Raw genomic sequence first — 14,573 nt, 5'->3', positions numbered from 1 at the left:
AGATGTACATTAAAAGCTGTGGCTAACAAATGCAGTGCAGCGCAATTGATCTGAGCTGTGTGCAAAGGCAGGACTTTGGGGAAATCAGAGGCTTCATTAAAGTTTCATATTGTATTTCTGTACACTTGCAGTTTCATCTTGTGGTTCTGTTTACTTAAGGGCTCAAACAGAGTAAAGTTGGGTGCACTGTGGGGGCTTGGAAATAAAAGCTGTAAAAAGCACAACTATCATGTGAGAAAAGGCTGTGAAAGTATTGTCTTTGTTTAGCTTGGCCCCAGTAAAGGAGAAATACAGCAACACCAGCAGAAACAGTATGGTCCCCATTATTTTATGCTGTCAGAGTTTCTGTCTGGATATAAACCCACATGGAGGGCCTCTGAGTGACTCTTCAGTCCTCGTCCATTTACAGATATGTGACATTCTCTGGAATCTACCTGTCTGTTTCTGCTTCTGTCTGTGTCATCCTGTCACTTTTGACTCTCTACACATTCACCACAGTGTCAAAAAGCAGACAGAGTGACAGCAGATAGTTCAAATCTCTCACTCTCTGACACACACGCTCTTCAGCACCATTTGTCAGCTTGGATTCACCCTGTGCTGCAAATGATTTGTGAAAATTACACAAAAATCTGTGACCAATCCGTACAAATACACACTAAGATGCACACATTGATTAATGGAATCAGGAAAAGGTGCTTGGTCTTCAGCCAGATCTCTTCCACACACACATGCCAATGTGGCAGGACTAAGAGGCAGATATCTTTGATAGGCACCCAGGTTTGATGGCCTGTTTGCTGGCAGAGGCTTTTAGAGAGACTGCTGGTACCTCAGCGTCTACTTCCCTGCTGGGCCTTTTGTCACAATCTGCAGGTTGTCTCTCTATAAATGAGGGTGTCCACGGGGAGATGAAAGGAATGGAAACAGGTGAGCACTTCACACAGAGCACAGCTGAATCACTGAGAAAGTCTCAAATAACAGGAGCACAAAAGGACTGCAGTGCATAACTGTAAGCAGCTTAGCCGGGTCATACTCAGCAAATGAAGCTCAACAATAACAGCTGTTCATGTGTTTTGTCCAATTTTCCAACATTTTTTACACAAAGGCTTGCAAAAGGGTTTGTTCGAGCTCAGTGAGAATTCTAAGAAAACATACACTGATCCGCCAAAACATGATTAGCAGCGATGTAACCCTGTGTAGGCCTCCCTCCTATCAGGTCAGGGCCATGACAGACTGAACTGGTTTCTTCTTCAGGTTTGCTCTGTGTCTGGCTTCAGCAGCAGATCCTTTGTGACTTAAATAAGATGCAGGGAGAACCCTCGTGGATCGGACTTTGTTGTTCAGCACTTCATTATCATGTTCATTAAGGTCACCATTTGTAACACCCCATCGTCCACTTCAGATGCTCACATGCTCATTTTGTGGTGGAAAGCGGTCGACATGCACATAGTCTGCAACTGCACGGCTCCATAGGAGACAAACTGTGATACATCCAAGGGGCAACATCCGGTTAGTATTAATGATGCCTATGCGGAAGTGCTAAAAGTAGCTGTTTATTGATAATCCGCTTGAGGCTGGCTGCAGAAAGGCCGGAAGTCATGTACACACCAAGCCAAAAAAAGCTGTTTTCAAAGCAGGAATAAACCTATTTTCAGCCTGGTTCAAAAAACTGAGTCTGAGTTGCTAATTTTACAACCGGCACCCACTGTACAGGGGATGAATTTTTTCTAACACGGCTGTTCAGAGGATATTAAGATCACAAGCTCCCCCAATAAGAGACAAAGCTGAGGGTCATGTGACCGACGGCGCCCTATGGCTGTAGGCAAAGCCCTTGCCACTACCAATATGGCCCCTATAGCTGATGTGCTTCACTTTCTGTATCAGAAACAGATGGGTGACGTCGGCGAGACTACGTCTATGTTTTACACAGTCTATGGTACACACCCAGCCTTAAAAATGGACTTTTATGGCATTAAAAAGGATATTTACAGCCTGGTTCAAAAAATGGGTTGGGTCTAGAAAGCTGATTTCACTATTGGCACACACTGAATGGTGGATTTACTTTGCGGTTTAGAAGTTATTAAAATATTTTGATTTTCCAATCAAAGGCACAGCTCAGGTCACATGACAAGTAAGCGCCCTGTAGCTGCTTGAAGAAAAACTCACAGCCGGCATCATAACGAACATGACTGCATCTGTGGATGGGCTTCATTTAACAGTTTCAAGAACAGACGGGTGACGTCGCAGAGGTTCATGTTTTGTACAGTCTATGGATACACCCAGACACTTTTCTATCAGAACCAGCATTAACTCTCCAGCAGTCTGAGCTTCAGTAGCTTTCCTGTTGGATCGCACCACACAGGCCAACTTCCATCATCAATGCATCAATGAGCTGCAGCCCCCCATGCCCTTGTATGTGGTCCACTGATTTCCCTTCCTTGTACTATTTGTATAGGAACTGACCACTGCAGACCAGGAACACCTTGCACATGCTGCAAGTTGGGAGATGTCATTGCAATTTAGCTCTCGACAAAGTCCCTGACTTCCTTAAGCTTGCCCATTTTTCCTGCCTCCAACTAATCAACTTTGAGGACAGAATCTCCTCCTGCAGCCTTTTACATCCCATCCCTTGACAGGTGCCATTCCACCTGCCACAGTTTTCTTCACTTCCTCTGTCAGTAGTCATAATGTTATGGTTGATCGGTGTACTAATGCATAATACAGTCAAAACCCATTTTGCCAAACCATCATTTTCTCATTAAACATACAGTAGATCTAAATTAAAACTCCCTCTTCTCTGGGTGGATTACAGAACAATTACATAAGAGGGTCATAGCAAGGTCTAATCCATTTGTAAATATTCATTTCATATTGCTGAGTATTACAACAGCCTCAGAACCGATTCGCATGAACGACAAAGAAATGTGTTGTCAGTGTTTTCTGTTGTAAAACGATAGTGAAGCTCATTTGACTGAACATCTGTGGTCTAGAGTGTTCACAGCCTAGTTTGAGTATGTTACCGCCTCTGATTTATCCTTCTTTCCCATGACATCAGGCAAAGTTTCTGCACACTATAGCTTCAAAGCAGAGAAGATAGATCCTCTCATCCTATGAATTGGTAAATATTCGTCTGACCCCGTAACTTGACTTTCAAAGAAAGCTGCAATCTCATGCAATGCTGCTTTTTTTTCCTTAGGTGCAAAATCCACCTGAACGAGTCTGAGTTGCTCCTTTGTGTTTATGTGCTAGTCTTTTCCCACAGCTCTTACCTTTGAACTAAAGAAGTGCCTTGCCTGCGTGTGTGACAGCTGTGACCATTTCCAACAGCACTCTCAAAGATCTTAACCAAAGAGCTCAAAATACAAATACGTCCTTCTGTCCGCTGTTAAGGCGGCCCTTTCCCCACTGCTTGAAGGACAGGAACAGAGAAAATAAAAGCGAAGGGTAGAGGAAAGAAGAGAAGTGAAAATGGAAAGGCAGGAAAAGGGGTGAAAAGGCTATGCTGGTGTTGGCAGAAATTGTTTCCATGACGTTTGAAGTCTGCAACAGTCCAATTAGGCAGCAAAGAATCAGGATTACACACACTCACTTTACACTCTGCCCTGTGAGAGATAGAGGCGAGAAGCATGGAGGAAGGGATACGGAGGGAGGAAGGGTGAAGAGGAGTGAAAGTGGCAGTGAGTTTAGGAGAAATGGCAGGAACCAGGGGAGAGCAGCCTCCCTGCTCGTGACAGCAGCTGAAATCCTATCCACTGGAGGAAACAGGACATGACACTCCCATGAAGGAAATGTGCAGAGAAACGGAGGAATGGAGATAAAACTGACAGGGAAAAGTATGAATTTAGTGAGTGAGACAATCACAGCTAGAGGGAGATGTGCAGACTGTTTGGACGTCTGAGTTTGTCAGAAGCTGGAATCAATAGGAAACTATTTGGACAGTTTTGGTCAGCATGGGTGGGCTATTCAGCCAACAAACAGCACTTGCTTGCCCTTGTTTGTGTCCCAGTTACCAAAACCCATAACTGCCACACATAATCTTTCTACATTCTGCACAGAAAAGACAACATCATACAAACAGCTAATTTACTCACTGAATTTGTTCAGTGTTCGTTTTTTTGTTGTTGAAGCTGCCTCGTGGTTGCATCTCTGTGGGTGTGAATTTATCAAAGAATTTATATGTATTAGGGCTGGAGTAATTGTTCTAATAAAGTATCTAATTGATAGTTCTGGTCCTGAATCAAGTTAAAAGACATATTGCAGTAACTTGTTTCATTGATATCTATGGCTGTAACATTACAGATATCTCTGTTGTGGGACTCTGAAAGAATTATCTTAGCCTGTATTATTTCTGGGTTTGAATAAAAATGGTTACGATCAGTGTTGGGTATAGTGAGTTACAAAGTAACGCTTTACAGTAACGTAACTACTTTTTGGGGTGAAGAGTAGTGTAACATGTTACTACTGAAAATATGGTAATGCAACGTAGTTCCTTTTTCAGTTGGGCACAACATTACTTTTCCCAGGGACCGATTTGACAGCAACACTGCCTCAGCTGCGCACATGCCCAATGGTCGCCGCCTCTCACTGAGACTGGTACTTGCAATAGCATGCAGAGAGAATTCAGTCATCATGGCATTACTGTTTTTCTTGTCAAGTGCTCTGTTGCATTTTTCAGAATAAAGAGCACAAAATAATCACCTTCTATGTGCTCCATAGTAGAACTTGATGTCGACCTATACACATTTAGGAAATGAGATGGGGTTCTGCCCAAAGTCAAGCACCATAAAAGTAATGTAAAAGTAACGAGTAACGCCAGAAGTTTTTTTTTTTTCCTGAGGGTAACCAAGTAAAGTAAGGGACTACCTTTTCAAGAAGTAACGAGTAACAAGCAAATACTACTTTTTTAAGTAACTTCTCCAATACTACTTACGATACGATAAGCTGTGAATTTATTGGTCCCACAATGGGGAAATTTACTGTGTTACAGAAGCAATCAAGAAAGTATAAGTGAAAAAAGTACAATAAAAATATATCACATATATTACTGTAGTAAGTGGGGATGCACGGTGGCACAACGGTTAGCGCTCCAGCCTCACAGCAAGAAGGTCCCCGGTTAAATCCCCACCTCAGCCTGTGGAGTTTGCATGCTCTCCCCGTGCAATGCGTGGGCTCTCTCTAGGTATTCCAGCTTCCTCCCACAGTCCAAAAACATGGTCACTTTAAATTGTCCCTAGGTGTGAGTGTGTGAGTGAACGGTTGTCTGCCAGTCCAGGGTATACTTTGTCTCTGCCCAATGACAGCTGGAATGGGCTTCAGCGACCCTGGACAGGATAAGCAGTATAGAAAAGGAATGAATGATAAATGAACTATTGTAAGTGTAATCTAGAAAAAAGATAATGTTGAAGCTCATGACACTGGCTAACAAATGGGGATGGCCATATTTGTCTTTGTAGGGTGTATCTTTGTCCGTATCATGAAAAAACCTCATACTTTAAGAAATTGATAGTACTATTATTGTTTTCTATGGCTTATCACAAAAGGCAGCTGATACATCGACCATAGACTGTATAATTCATAGACATGGTCTCTGTTACATCACCCATCTGTTTCTGAAGAGGACTTCTGAAACGTATCGGCGGCTGCCATACTATAAAAGCTGACTCAACCTAACTTTGGTTGAGCTTGTGAGAGGAAAAGAGGCAAGCTTGAGGCAAGTTTGAGGAAAGTTTAATAACTTCAAAAAATACTGAGTTTCGAAAAAAAAAAATACCCCTGTACAGTGAGTGCTGATAAAGAAATTAGGTCCTGAAACCGAAACCCTTTTTCAAACAAAGATGTAAACATGTTTTTTTTTTATTTTGATATAAGGATTGACATTTTAACGGTTCTGTAGTTTAACATGGATTCATATTTGAAGACTGGAGTCCGCTGCTTGGCAGGAAAACACACAACATTTATGTTTTTAACCAGAGGAAAAAAAAACTGCCATTATTATCTTGCAGTCTGTGCTTACCTTAACTGCCTCAACAAGTAGGCTCATTTATTTATTGTTATGATACTGCTAACAAGATGTCTGAGGGTCTTTTGATTTAACTTCTGGCCCTAGTGACCAGAGACTTTTAGCTGAAAGCACTAGTGGTTGTAGATGTTGAGGGGAAAAAGGCAACCTCATGGACCCTGTAACTACAGCAACATTAGGCTGGAAGGTCACTTATTAAACCAAAACACCGGTCCACTCAGTTGACTTCATGGACTGGATGCTGCTGTTTGAGGTGCAGAGGCATTGACAAAGTGCTCTTGTTGTTGTCAGATTATTTTTTTTCTTTTGCTACAAGCTCGATGAACTTTTTTTTTTTATTTCATCATGCAGGGTTCCCACACTTAAGATTTTCCTTATATCTGCTGGGTTGACCGTTGTTTTTTTGTCATTCTTTCAAGACTTTTTAGTCCATGCCTCACATCCACATTACAGAAACAACAGAGGCAAACACATTTGCTACAGAAATAACCATCTGTGCAAAAGACAACAGACTATACTGTATAGTTATGCTGATTTAAAGTCAATTGTTATTTTCATTTCACTCCCAATGTTTATTCACTAAAAAGTTTTATGATGTACCCCTCAAAGCAGCTCCACACTGTGCCTTTACTCAGAGAGACCATACATTTATCCACCATGAGCAACACTTAGCAACAGGCGCAGGAACAATAACAGACTCACTTGTGGAGAGCCATCTGCCATGTCTGGCTTAAGTATTCTACCTTTTTTTCCCACAAAGTACCCTGTGGCTTCCCTGCTTTTCTGTAGTTAGCAGTAAACTTTCATCAGTAAATGTACGGGACATTTTTCATCAACAGCTTCATGCTTTTTATTTTGTTTCTTTGCTGTTTTTCAGACCTTGACAAACCAGTTCTGACGGTGCACCAGACCATCAGTGATGTTCGCGGCAGTTACTACCAAGAGAAGACGGTTTTCCTGCGCTGCACCGTCAACTCCAACCCTCCTGCACGGTTCATCTGGAAACGAGGGAGCATGCTCATCGAACAGAGCAAGGACAACGGAGTCGACATCTATGAACCGCTTTACACTCAGGTACACAGGAACACATATTTGGAGCAGACACTCTGCCAGATGTACAGTCACCAGTCACTTTCTGCTCCGAAATACCACAGAAAGTCCCACAGAGTGTTATACAATTCCCAACTCCATGGTTATATCCTTGTCTCAGCAGATAACCTTCTGCTGACATCGGACAGCATTTCTATGTGAAAATAAAGCCTTTACATGACCACTGTTAAAACATTATGGCTTTGACAACAATGAACTGGTTTGACTGTTCACTAAACTCCTTACCTAAACAACAGTGCTCCAAAAGCTTTAACTTTAACAGGGTGAGACAGGTCTGACAGGCTGTGAATATCTTCACATTCAGGATCTGTGTTCACGAGGCCCTACTGAGAATGACACTATGTGTTTAAACAGTTTTGAGAGCTGTGTCACATCTCATAAGCCTGCTACAAACTGAAATGTGCGAGTGAATGTGTAAGGAAAGGATTAAACTTTGTATTTAGGCAGGCACCAAGTGTAGTCTCATTTACAAGGCTACTGACCTTTTATTTCTACATTGTTTGCAAGGTTACATGTCCCATTGTAACATGTCACCACTATGAAATTAACAGCCAGTTAAAACCTATTAACACTGGTTTAACAGCTTAAGTAAAGTCATCAATGCTGAAAAACAAGTTAGCCACATTACAGGGCTAATTCCAACTCACTTTTCTCGGTAACTGCATGTGACCTTTAATTTAAACTGTAACTTCACTTTTTTTTTGACTGTAAATTGCTCTTTATGAATGGTTAATTAACTATTTACACTTATTTTGCCGGTATAGATGATGGTTATTATAAAGTGTTACCATCTTGTCCAATTGCATGCACTAACGCCTTTAAATATGGGCAAAGGTCAACTTTAAGGGCCCATGCCTGACCACAAGGTCAGGGGCAAAGGTCCTCTTGAAACCCTAAGGATTATTCTTTGCCTATTTGTTCTCCCACTTTTGCCCCAAATTTTGTTCCTTCAGATAAAACATGATAAACATGAGCGAGCCTACCCACAAAATTGAGTCATAGCAAAAAATTGATTAATCCAGTTTTTTTGTGGCATTATGTGCTCTAAAGTACCCTAAGATGAGAAAAACTTCCACTACTTTAAGGTGCACACCTGCATTTTTTTTTTTTTACTTTCTCGTACAACTATTATGCCTAGACATATATAAACACATAAAGAGGGATTATTTGTTTATCAACAACGCCAGGTGCGTGCGCAACTTTGGTGCAGAACCACTGCGGAGTATAACAGTTTGTCAACTGATGTGGAGGAGTTAACCACCAAAAAACACATTTTTAAACGAAATATCAGCACTTATACAGATGGTAAACGGCTCCCAGGGTTGTGAAATAGCAATGAGTGGATAAAAGAGATCAGCAGGTGGACAGATATTAGGTGGACAGACTTTTTTTTGCGGAGGAATCCAGCATGTACCCAGAGAGCAATTTAAACACACAACTGTCTCTCGATGCTCCTTACCGCATTATCTGTGGACACTTATCAGACTGTGACAGACCAGGAATTAAACCCAGACCAAAAGGAGCACACAGACTGCTGAGTCTGAGACCTGGTTCATAATACAAGAACCAGAAAATGACACCCGGAGTTAACTATTCACCCGCAGACGTCGCGGGTGTAGTTAATTGTTAACTGGTGACTCTCAGCCGTTAATCACTGTTACCGTCGGCTGAGAGTCACCAGTTAGCATGGTCAGAGACCTGCCATAATATCACCAAGAAAACAAAGACACGGTTAGACCCACTTTAAAATGACCATTCATTCGTTCACTCAGTTCTTCAGTATGTGATTGGTCAGACAGCAGTAGCCCGTAAGTCAGCTGAAGGAAAAAAAATAAACTGTGCCCAAGCCTGATCCGGTCTGCACCCACTGTTGTTGCATTAGTGCAACTACTCCATTTTTCTCCACTTATCAAAGCGTCAGTCAGCCACAGAGTGGAGCCCCTCGAGTTCAATTAACCGGCCAGCAGAGCTCTTCCTGGGGTTAGCCCATCACCCCCTGTAGCCGACAGTTACACATTATCAGACACAACATCACCACCAGAGTTAAAAGAGATGTGTCTGCTTCTGTGTGGCTGAGAAAGAGGGAGCAAAAGTGGGAGACAAGTGGGAGAAAGAAGGAGAGGGAATCTGTCTCTCTGAGACGCACACTGAGTGACAGTAGTGAGTGACATTGTTTTATGAATACCGAGGGAGAAGACAGATGAATTTAGCTGTGGTCTTTGCGCTGACAATCACTTCAGTGTCATTTATGTTATGCTCTCATGTGAGAGGCATTCACGATTGCTCTATATGGAGATCTGAGACGCTTCAGTTGATAATCAGGCCATGCCAGGCAAACAGACAGTATGTGTTGATGTGTACGTTTGTGTATTTATTGTAGTGTGTATTTGACCCTGTTTATCGAGCTGCAGCTCATGAAAAATTAAAGTGACTTTTACACAAGATTACAAACTAGTTTAGAAAAGACAACAGAAAGCTCTGAGCTTTCATGTTGATGTAATGTTATGTAATGTGAATGCAAGCCAGTTAGATTCATTTTGGGATAAAATGTTATTAGGAATCATTTTAACTTGATGTCTTGTTTGTGTTTTTCTTGTCTGATCCAGGGTGAGACCAAGGTGCTGAAGCTAAAGAACCTCAGACCAAAGGACTTTGCTAATTACACGTGCCAGGTGTCTGTCCGTAATGTGTGTAACATCGAAGACAAGTCGGTCACCTTCAGGCTGACAAATGCAACATGTAAGTTTTTGAAACTTTCCCTTTAGATGCGCTTTTTACTTTTTCTTTTACCAAATTTCAGGAGATAGTAGATGAATGGCAGCAGGTCTCAGGTATCCTCAGACCTCACTTCACCCTGTTTCCAGCCAAACCCTCAGTTCCCTCATTTTCTTTCTCCAGTTTCTTCAGATTCTCCTCCTCTGCTCTGCTTCTTTCCTGTCTGTTTTACCCTGTCTCTGTGTCCTCCCCTGCCTCCCTGTGCTTTTTGTCTATGTGTCTTGTTTTCCTGTGGCTGAGGGCTCACGTCAGGGCCGTCAGCTGTAATTCAGTTGTCACACTCCCTGTTATCTCCAATTCACTCCACACCCCTCTGTCCGTCTGCACACCATCACCCTGCAACTCTCTTACTTGCGGAGTCATGTTTGCCGTTGACAACCCTGTCAGGTTTGTTACGGTCAGACTGATACACCACAAGGGAAAAGCCTTGTGTGTGTGTTTTCTGTATTCTCCTGGGCTTATTTTTTTATCCCCTTTTCCTTCTCTTCATTTTAATTTTCTTAATGCCAACCCGAGCTTTACAGTGTTTATACAAACCCATTATCATTTATACTCCATTAATTTGGTTCGTCCTTGATGTCAAATTTAATGAAACATGCTTCTTATTAAGACAGAGAATTACATTTGTTTCCTTCAAGCACCAGAGCCATTTAAAGATAAGGAATGATCAGGGCTTTTGGTTTTAATCCAGCCTTTCCCACGATGAGAAGGCCTGAATAGCTGTGCACAGAAATATGGATACAGAAAAGTTGTAGCTTTATATTAGAGAAGCAGCCTCTCGGCCAAAACAGTGGGTCTCCAAATCTTCACACTAGCGAGGGAAATGAAAGATTAACATTCCCTTAAAGCCTTAGTTTGACATTTTGGGAAATACATTAGCTCACTTGCCCATAGTTTGATAAGAAGATAGGGAATCTTGTCGCTCTGAGTTAAAAATGAAGTCAACGCTAGCGGTCTAGTGCTTTAGCTTTTGCTGGAAATTGAGGCAAACTGACCCGGCTTGGATGAAATCCTGCCTACGAGCATCTCCAAAGCCCTGTAAGCTTAGAGTCAGCGCTCCTGGCCAAGAAAAATCCCCACCCCTGATATTTATTTCTACCTTCTCATTAAGCTTAAACAAAGAGAAAAAACACTGTTTGTTAAAAGTAAAACAAGTTTCCTTTGGCAACACACTAAACCATCAGAAAATGTGAGGTGTTATGTGCTTTTAATTTCTGTTGCTGGTCATGACATGGCTCTTGTTGAAAAGTTAAATTAGAAGTCATGTTTGAAGAGTGATGTTTTTTTGTTGTAGTTTCTCATTGTATGCCTAACGTCTCACCTCTCTTCATACTGCTTTGAAGTCTGAAAAGAAGCTCAGACCTTCAATTGCGTTAATTTTCCATCCTTGTAAAATGCGAGCTACACTTATGAGGTAGGAGGAGAAAGTTATCCTTGCTCTGTTTTTAAGATTGGCCATGCTTTTTTTTACTTTCACTTTCACCTGAACTTTTTTTTATTTACAGACTTTGAACTGCAGGAGAGGTTATCAATCCAGCAATGCGGTGTCTTTCAGATAAGAGATACAGTTTCTCAGGAGTCGTCTTGAGTGAGCTGGAGGTGGGAGAGATAAAAAATAAATATATAAATAAATAAAACCTCAAAGAGAAACCTCTGATAAATTTAAAAGAGCAAACTGAGTTGGCATCTCTTTGAAAGACCCAGTGCCAGAAAGAAGCGGTGGCAGACAGAAACAAAAAGAAAAAAGATGAAATCAAAGATAGAGCATGAGTCAGACCAGAGGAGAGGGGACACTGCCTGCTTAGGCTTATAAACCAGTATTAGGTGAATATAATGCTGCACATTTATGATTCTGTAATTATTAAATCAGCTTATACAACTATAAGATTAAGCGAACTAGTCTTTGGCCTGTCAGATCCCAGATCCCAGAATGCTGTGACCAAAATTGTTACAATCTTCCTTTTTCTTTATAAAAGTCCCAGAAAGTTTAAAGTTTTTTTTCACAATCAACAGGTGGGAAATGAATAGAAACTCTGAGTACTCGAGCTGTACGTGACAGGCATTCTTCCGTCTTATTCCCTATTGGACCCCTGTGACTGAGATCAATTGTATCCCCCTGGTTCAATCGATACACACCAACCCACCTGCACACACCTACACACACACACACACACACACACACACACACACACACACACACACACACACACACACACACACACACACACACACACACACACACATAGCGATGATAACAATGAGTGTGCTTGCTGGCACACAGGCTTAGGGAGTTGCCAAAACAGCCGGTCTGTCTGGACCTCACAGCCTCACAGAGTGAAAAGAAACACACTGCTTTGAGGAGTGTGTGTGTGTGTGTGTGTGTGTGTGTGTGTGTGTGTGTGTGTGTGTGTGTGTGTGTGTGTGTGTGTGTGTGTGTGTGTGTGTGTGTGTGTGTGTGTGTGTGTGTGTGTGTGTGTGTGTGTGTGTGTGTGTGTGTGTGTGTGTGTGTGATTTTCACAGTTTTCTTCATTTCTTACACACATATCCTAAAATAACTTCAGGGTTTCATGCATTCAACCATTTCCTGGCAGGCTAAGTAAGGTAGTGTTTCTGCCCAGCAGACTTTTCTTGATCTCCCTTTGACAGGCACTGTCTAAGCACATGAGATATCGTAATTCTCCTCCTTCATCATAGAATTTTTTTAGCCATTTATATACGAGCTGAAAAAATATTCTTAAAAAAAGCACCCAGGAAATGTGCGAACGTCACGATGACGTCCCTGAACATTCTTAACTACGAGCTCCTTCAAGATGTCCGAGTGCTGAACACTGAGGCTGGGCCAGGGATCTGTCTTTGCGCTTGTCTGAAATTATTTTCTTTGGGTCAGTCTTAAAATTTATGATCATATTCAAACATGAAGAATCAGATTGACTCATAAAACATGTGCCTTCATTTCATATAACAACACTGAGGGGAGGATCACTAAGATAGGATTGAGGTTGCTTTAGGCACCAAGAATTGTACGTAACCTGTCCCTGCTATCTGCTCAGTCTGTAGGTGTTGTTCACAAAGCAAATTGCACGTAAGAAATTTAAGCACAAAAATGTCCATAAGCTTCATTGAGCTTGTTCCAGATTTGCGGCTGATTGTGACTGAGATGAGCAGCCTCATCTGAGCACTGTGTGGCAAAGAGCTGCACGGTAGCCTTTCATCCTGACAGGGCTGAGTTTTGTCCTCATAGGCCTACATATGATGAGCTGAATGTTGAAAAAGACATCTTCCCATTTTTCTGTGCAAATCATGACAGATGTGACACATTTATACCCTTTAATGCCCAGCTTATTCAATGTGATGAATTAATGAATCACTTAATAAACCAACATAACACCCTGTAGTGGCAGGGCTCATGAGTGCAGGGGTTTTCACTCAGACAGCCAGACTGATTGAACCCCTGTTTCTTCCTATAATAGTCCTGTTACAGTAATAACAACAGACTTTATGTACAGAAACTGTGTTTTTAGTTCTCCACCAGCTCTCCTGACAAAGGTTGTATTTGTACATTTTTCTGAATTTGCTTCATGGTCAGACCTGTTAAGGAAATAGAAACATTACTTCTTTTTCAGGCTTCATACCACTGAATTAAGTCATTGTGAAGCCACTTTTTATATTTCCTTTTCCATTTGCTGTTGAACTGAGACATGAGGAGGGGTAAACAGTCCAGGAATTGATGTTTAGCTTTGCATGAAAAAGGACGTCTCGGCTGGAAGTTAATATTATGCGTAGGTGAACTGAAATCACTATAAAGATAGCATCCAGTACCAGAGTCGTATCTTGCTTGAAATGTCAAAGGATGATGAAAGATGATTGCTGATGAGTTGTAAGTTTAAACATAATGATATTTTCTCGAAGAATCACATCTCCTGATTCAGCTCGTCAGAATGAAAGGACGTGAGTGACTGGTGGGGAAACACTGAAAGACAGAAAATAAATTACAGAACAAAAAGACAACACAGGCGATGACACAAAGAGAAAAGACAGATGGACACAGAAACAGAGACAGGGCAAATGATAAAGAGGAACACAAACTGAAAGCTTCTGCTTTGTTTTTTATCCTCTTTAATATTTATCTAATGAGCATATTTGGTAATTCCCCGCAGAGCTCTCTTTTGTCCTTGTGCCGTCAGTCATGGCTTAGATTAGATTCATCCAACTAGGTCACGCCATCAGCTCTGATTCAGCACGCTGGGAAAAGGAGATTGATTGATTTGTATATCATAATCCCAACCTGGGATTTGAGTGCAGGGCTGCTGCCCTTCAGTTACTGCTGCCTCTCATAAAAAAGAACAAGAGGGCAGTGCCCCCGAGCTTGTCTGGTTGTTTAAAGAGGTGGTAGAGTACAGTACACAGGGAGGAGTGGTTAATAGAGTAGTTTTTTGACCTGAAGAGAGTTGGGGCCACACATGGATTACTATAGATTAACTTCGAATATTTGTTGGTGGAATATGTGAATGAGAAAATATGGGTCAGTCCTAACCATAAGATCATTTTCCCTTTTTGCTCAAATAGTGACTGGCATTACACTTAAACTCCCACACTAGACAGAAAAAAGACATTTATTTGTGCAACCAAGTCCCTTTGCAGATAAATACTTGCATGATGGGATAGATTATCA

At 41.6% G+C, this 14,573-nt stretch overlaps 1 protein-coding gene across 4 annotated transcripts in view; it reads left to right on the top strand.

Moving 5' to 3' along the window:
- The window catches only part of mdga1 (MAM domain containing glycosylphosphatidylinositol anchor 1), a 245,642-nt gene that overhangs the window by 146,403 nt on the left and 84,666 nt on the right, over positions 1 to 14,573 (top strand). For all 4 annotated transcript variants that reach the window (XM_074666081.1, XM_074666079.1, XM_074666082.1 and 1 more), the window contains 2 exons: positions 6,894 to 7,090; positions 9,733 to 9,865. In XM_074666081.1, the coding sequence (XP_074522182.1) occupies positions 6,894 to 7,090; positions 9,733 to 9,865 (330 nt within the window). The remainder of the gene's footprint in view (positions 1 to 6,893; positions 7,091 to 9,732; positions 9,866 to 14,573) is intronic.

The sequence above is a fragment of the Halichoeres trimaculatus genome, unplaced genomic scaffold, assembly GCF_033239565.1.
Source record: "Halichoeres trimaculatus isolate MK-OKI-2021-1 unplaced genomic scaffold, fHalTri1.1 fHalTri1_scaffold_3, whole genome shotgun sequence".
Taxonomy (NCBI): Eukaryota; Metazoa; Chordata; class Actinopteri; order Labriformes; family Labridae; genus Halichoeres; species Halichoeres trimaculatus.
The sequence above is the reverse complement of the archived record's forward strand: the minus strand, read 5'-3'. Positions and strand labels throughout refer to the sequence as shown.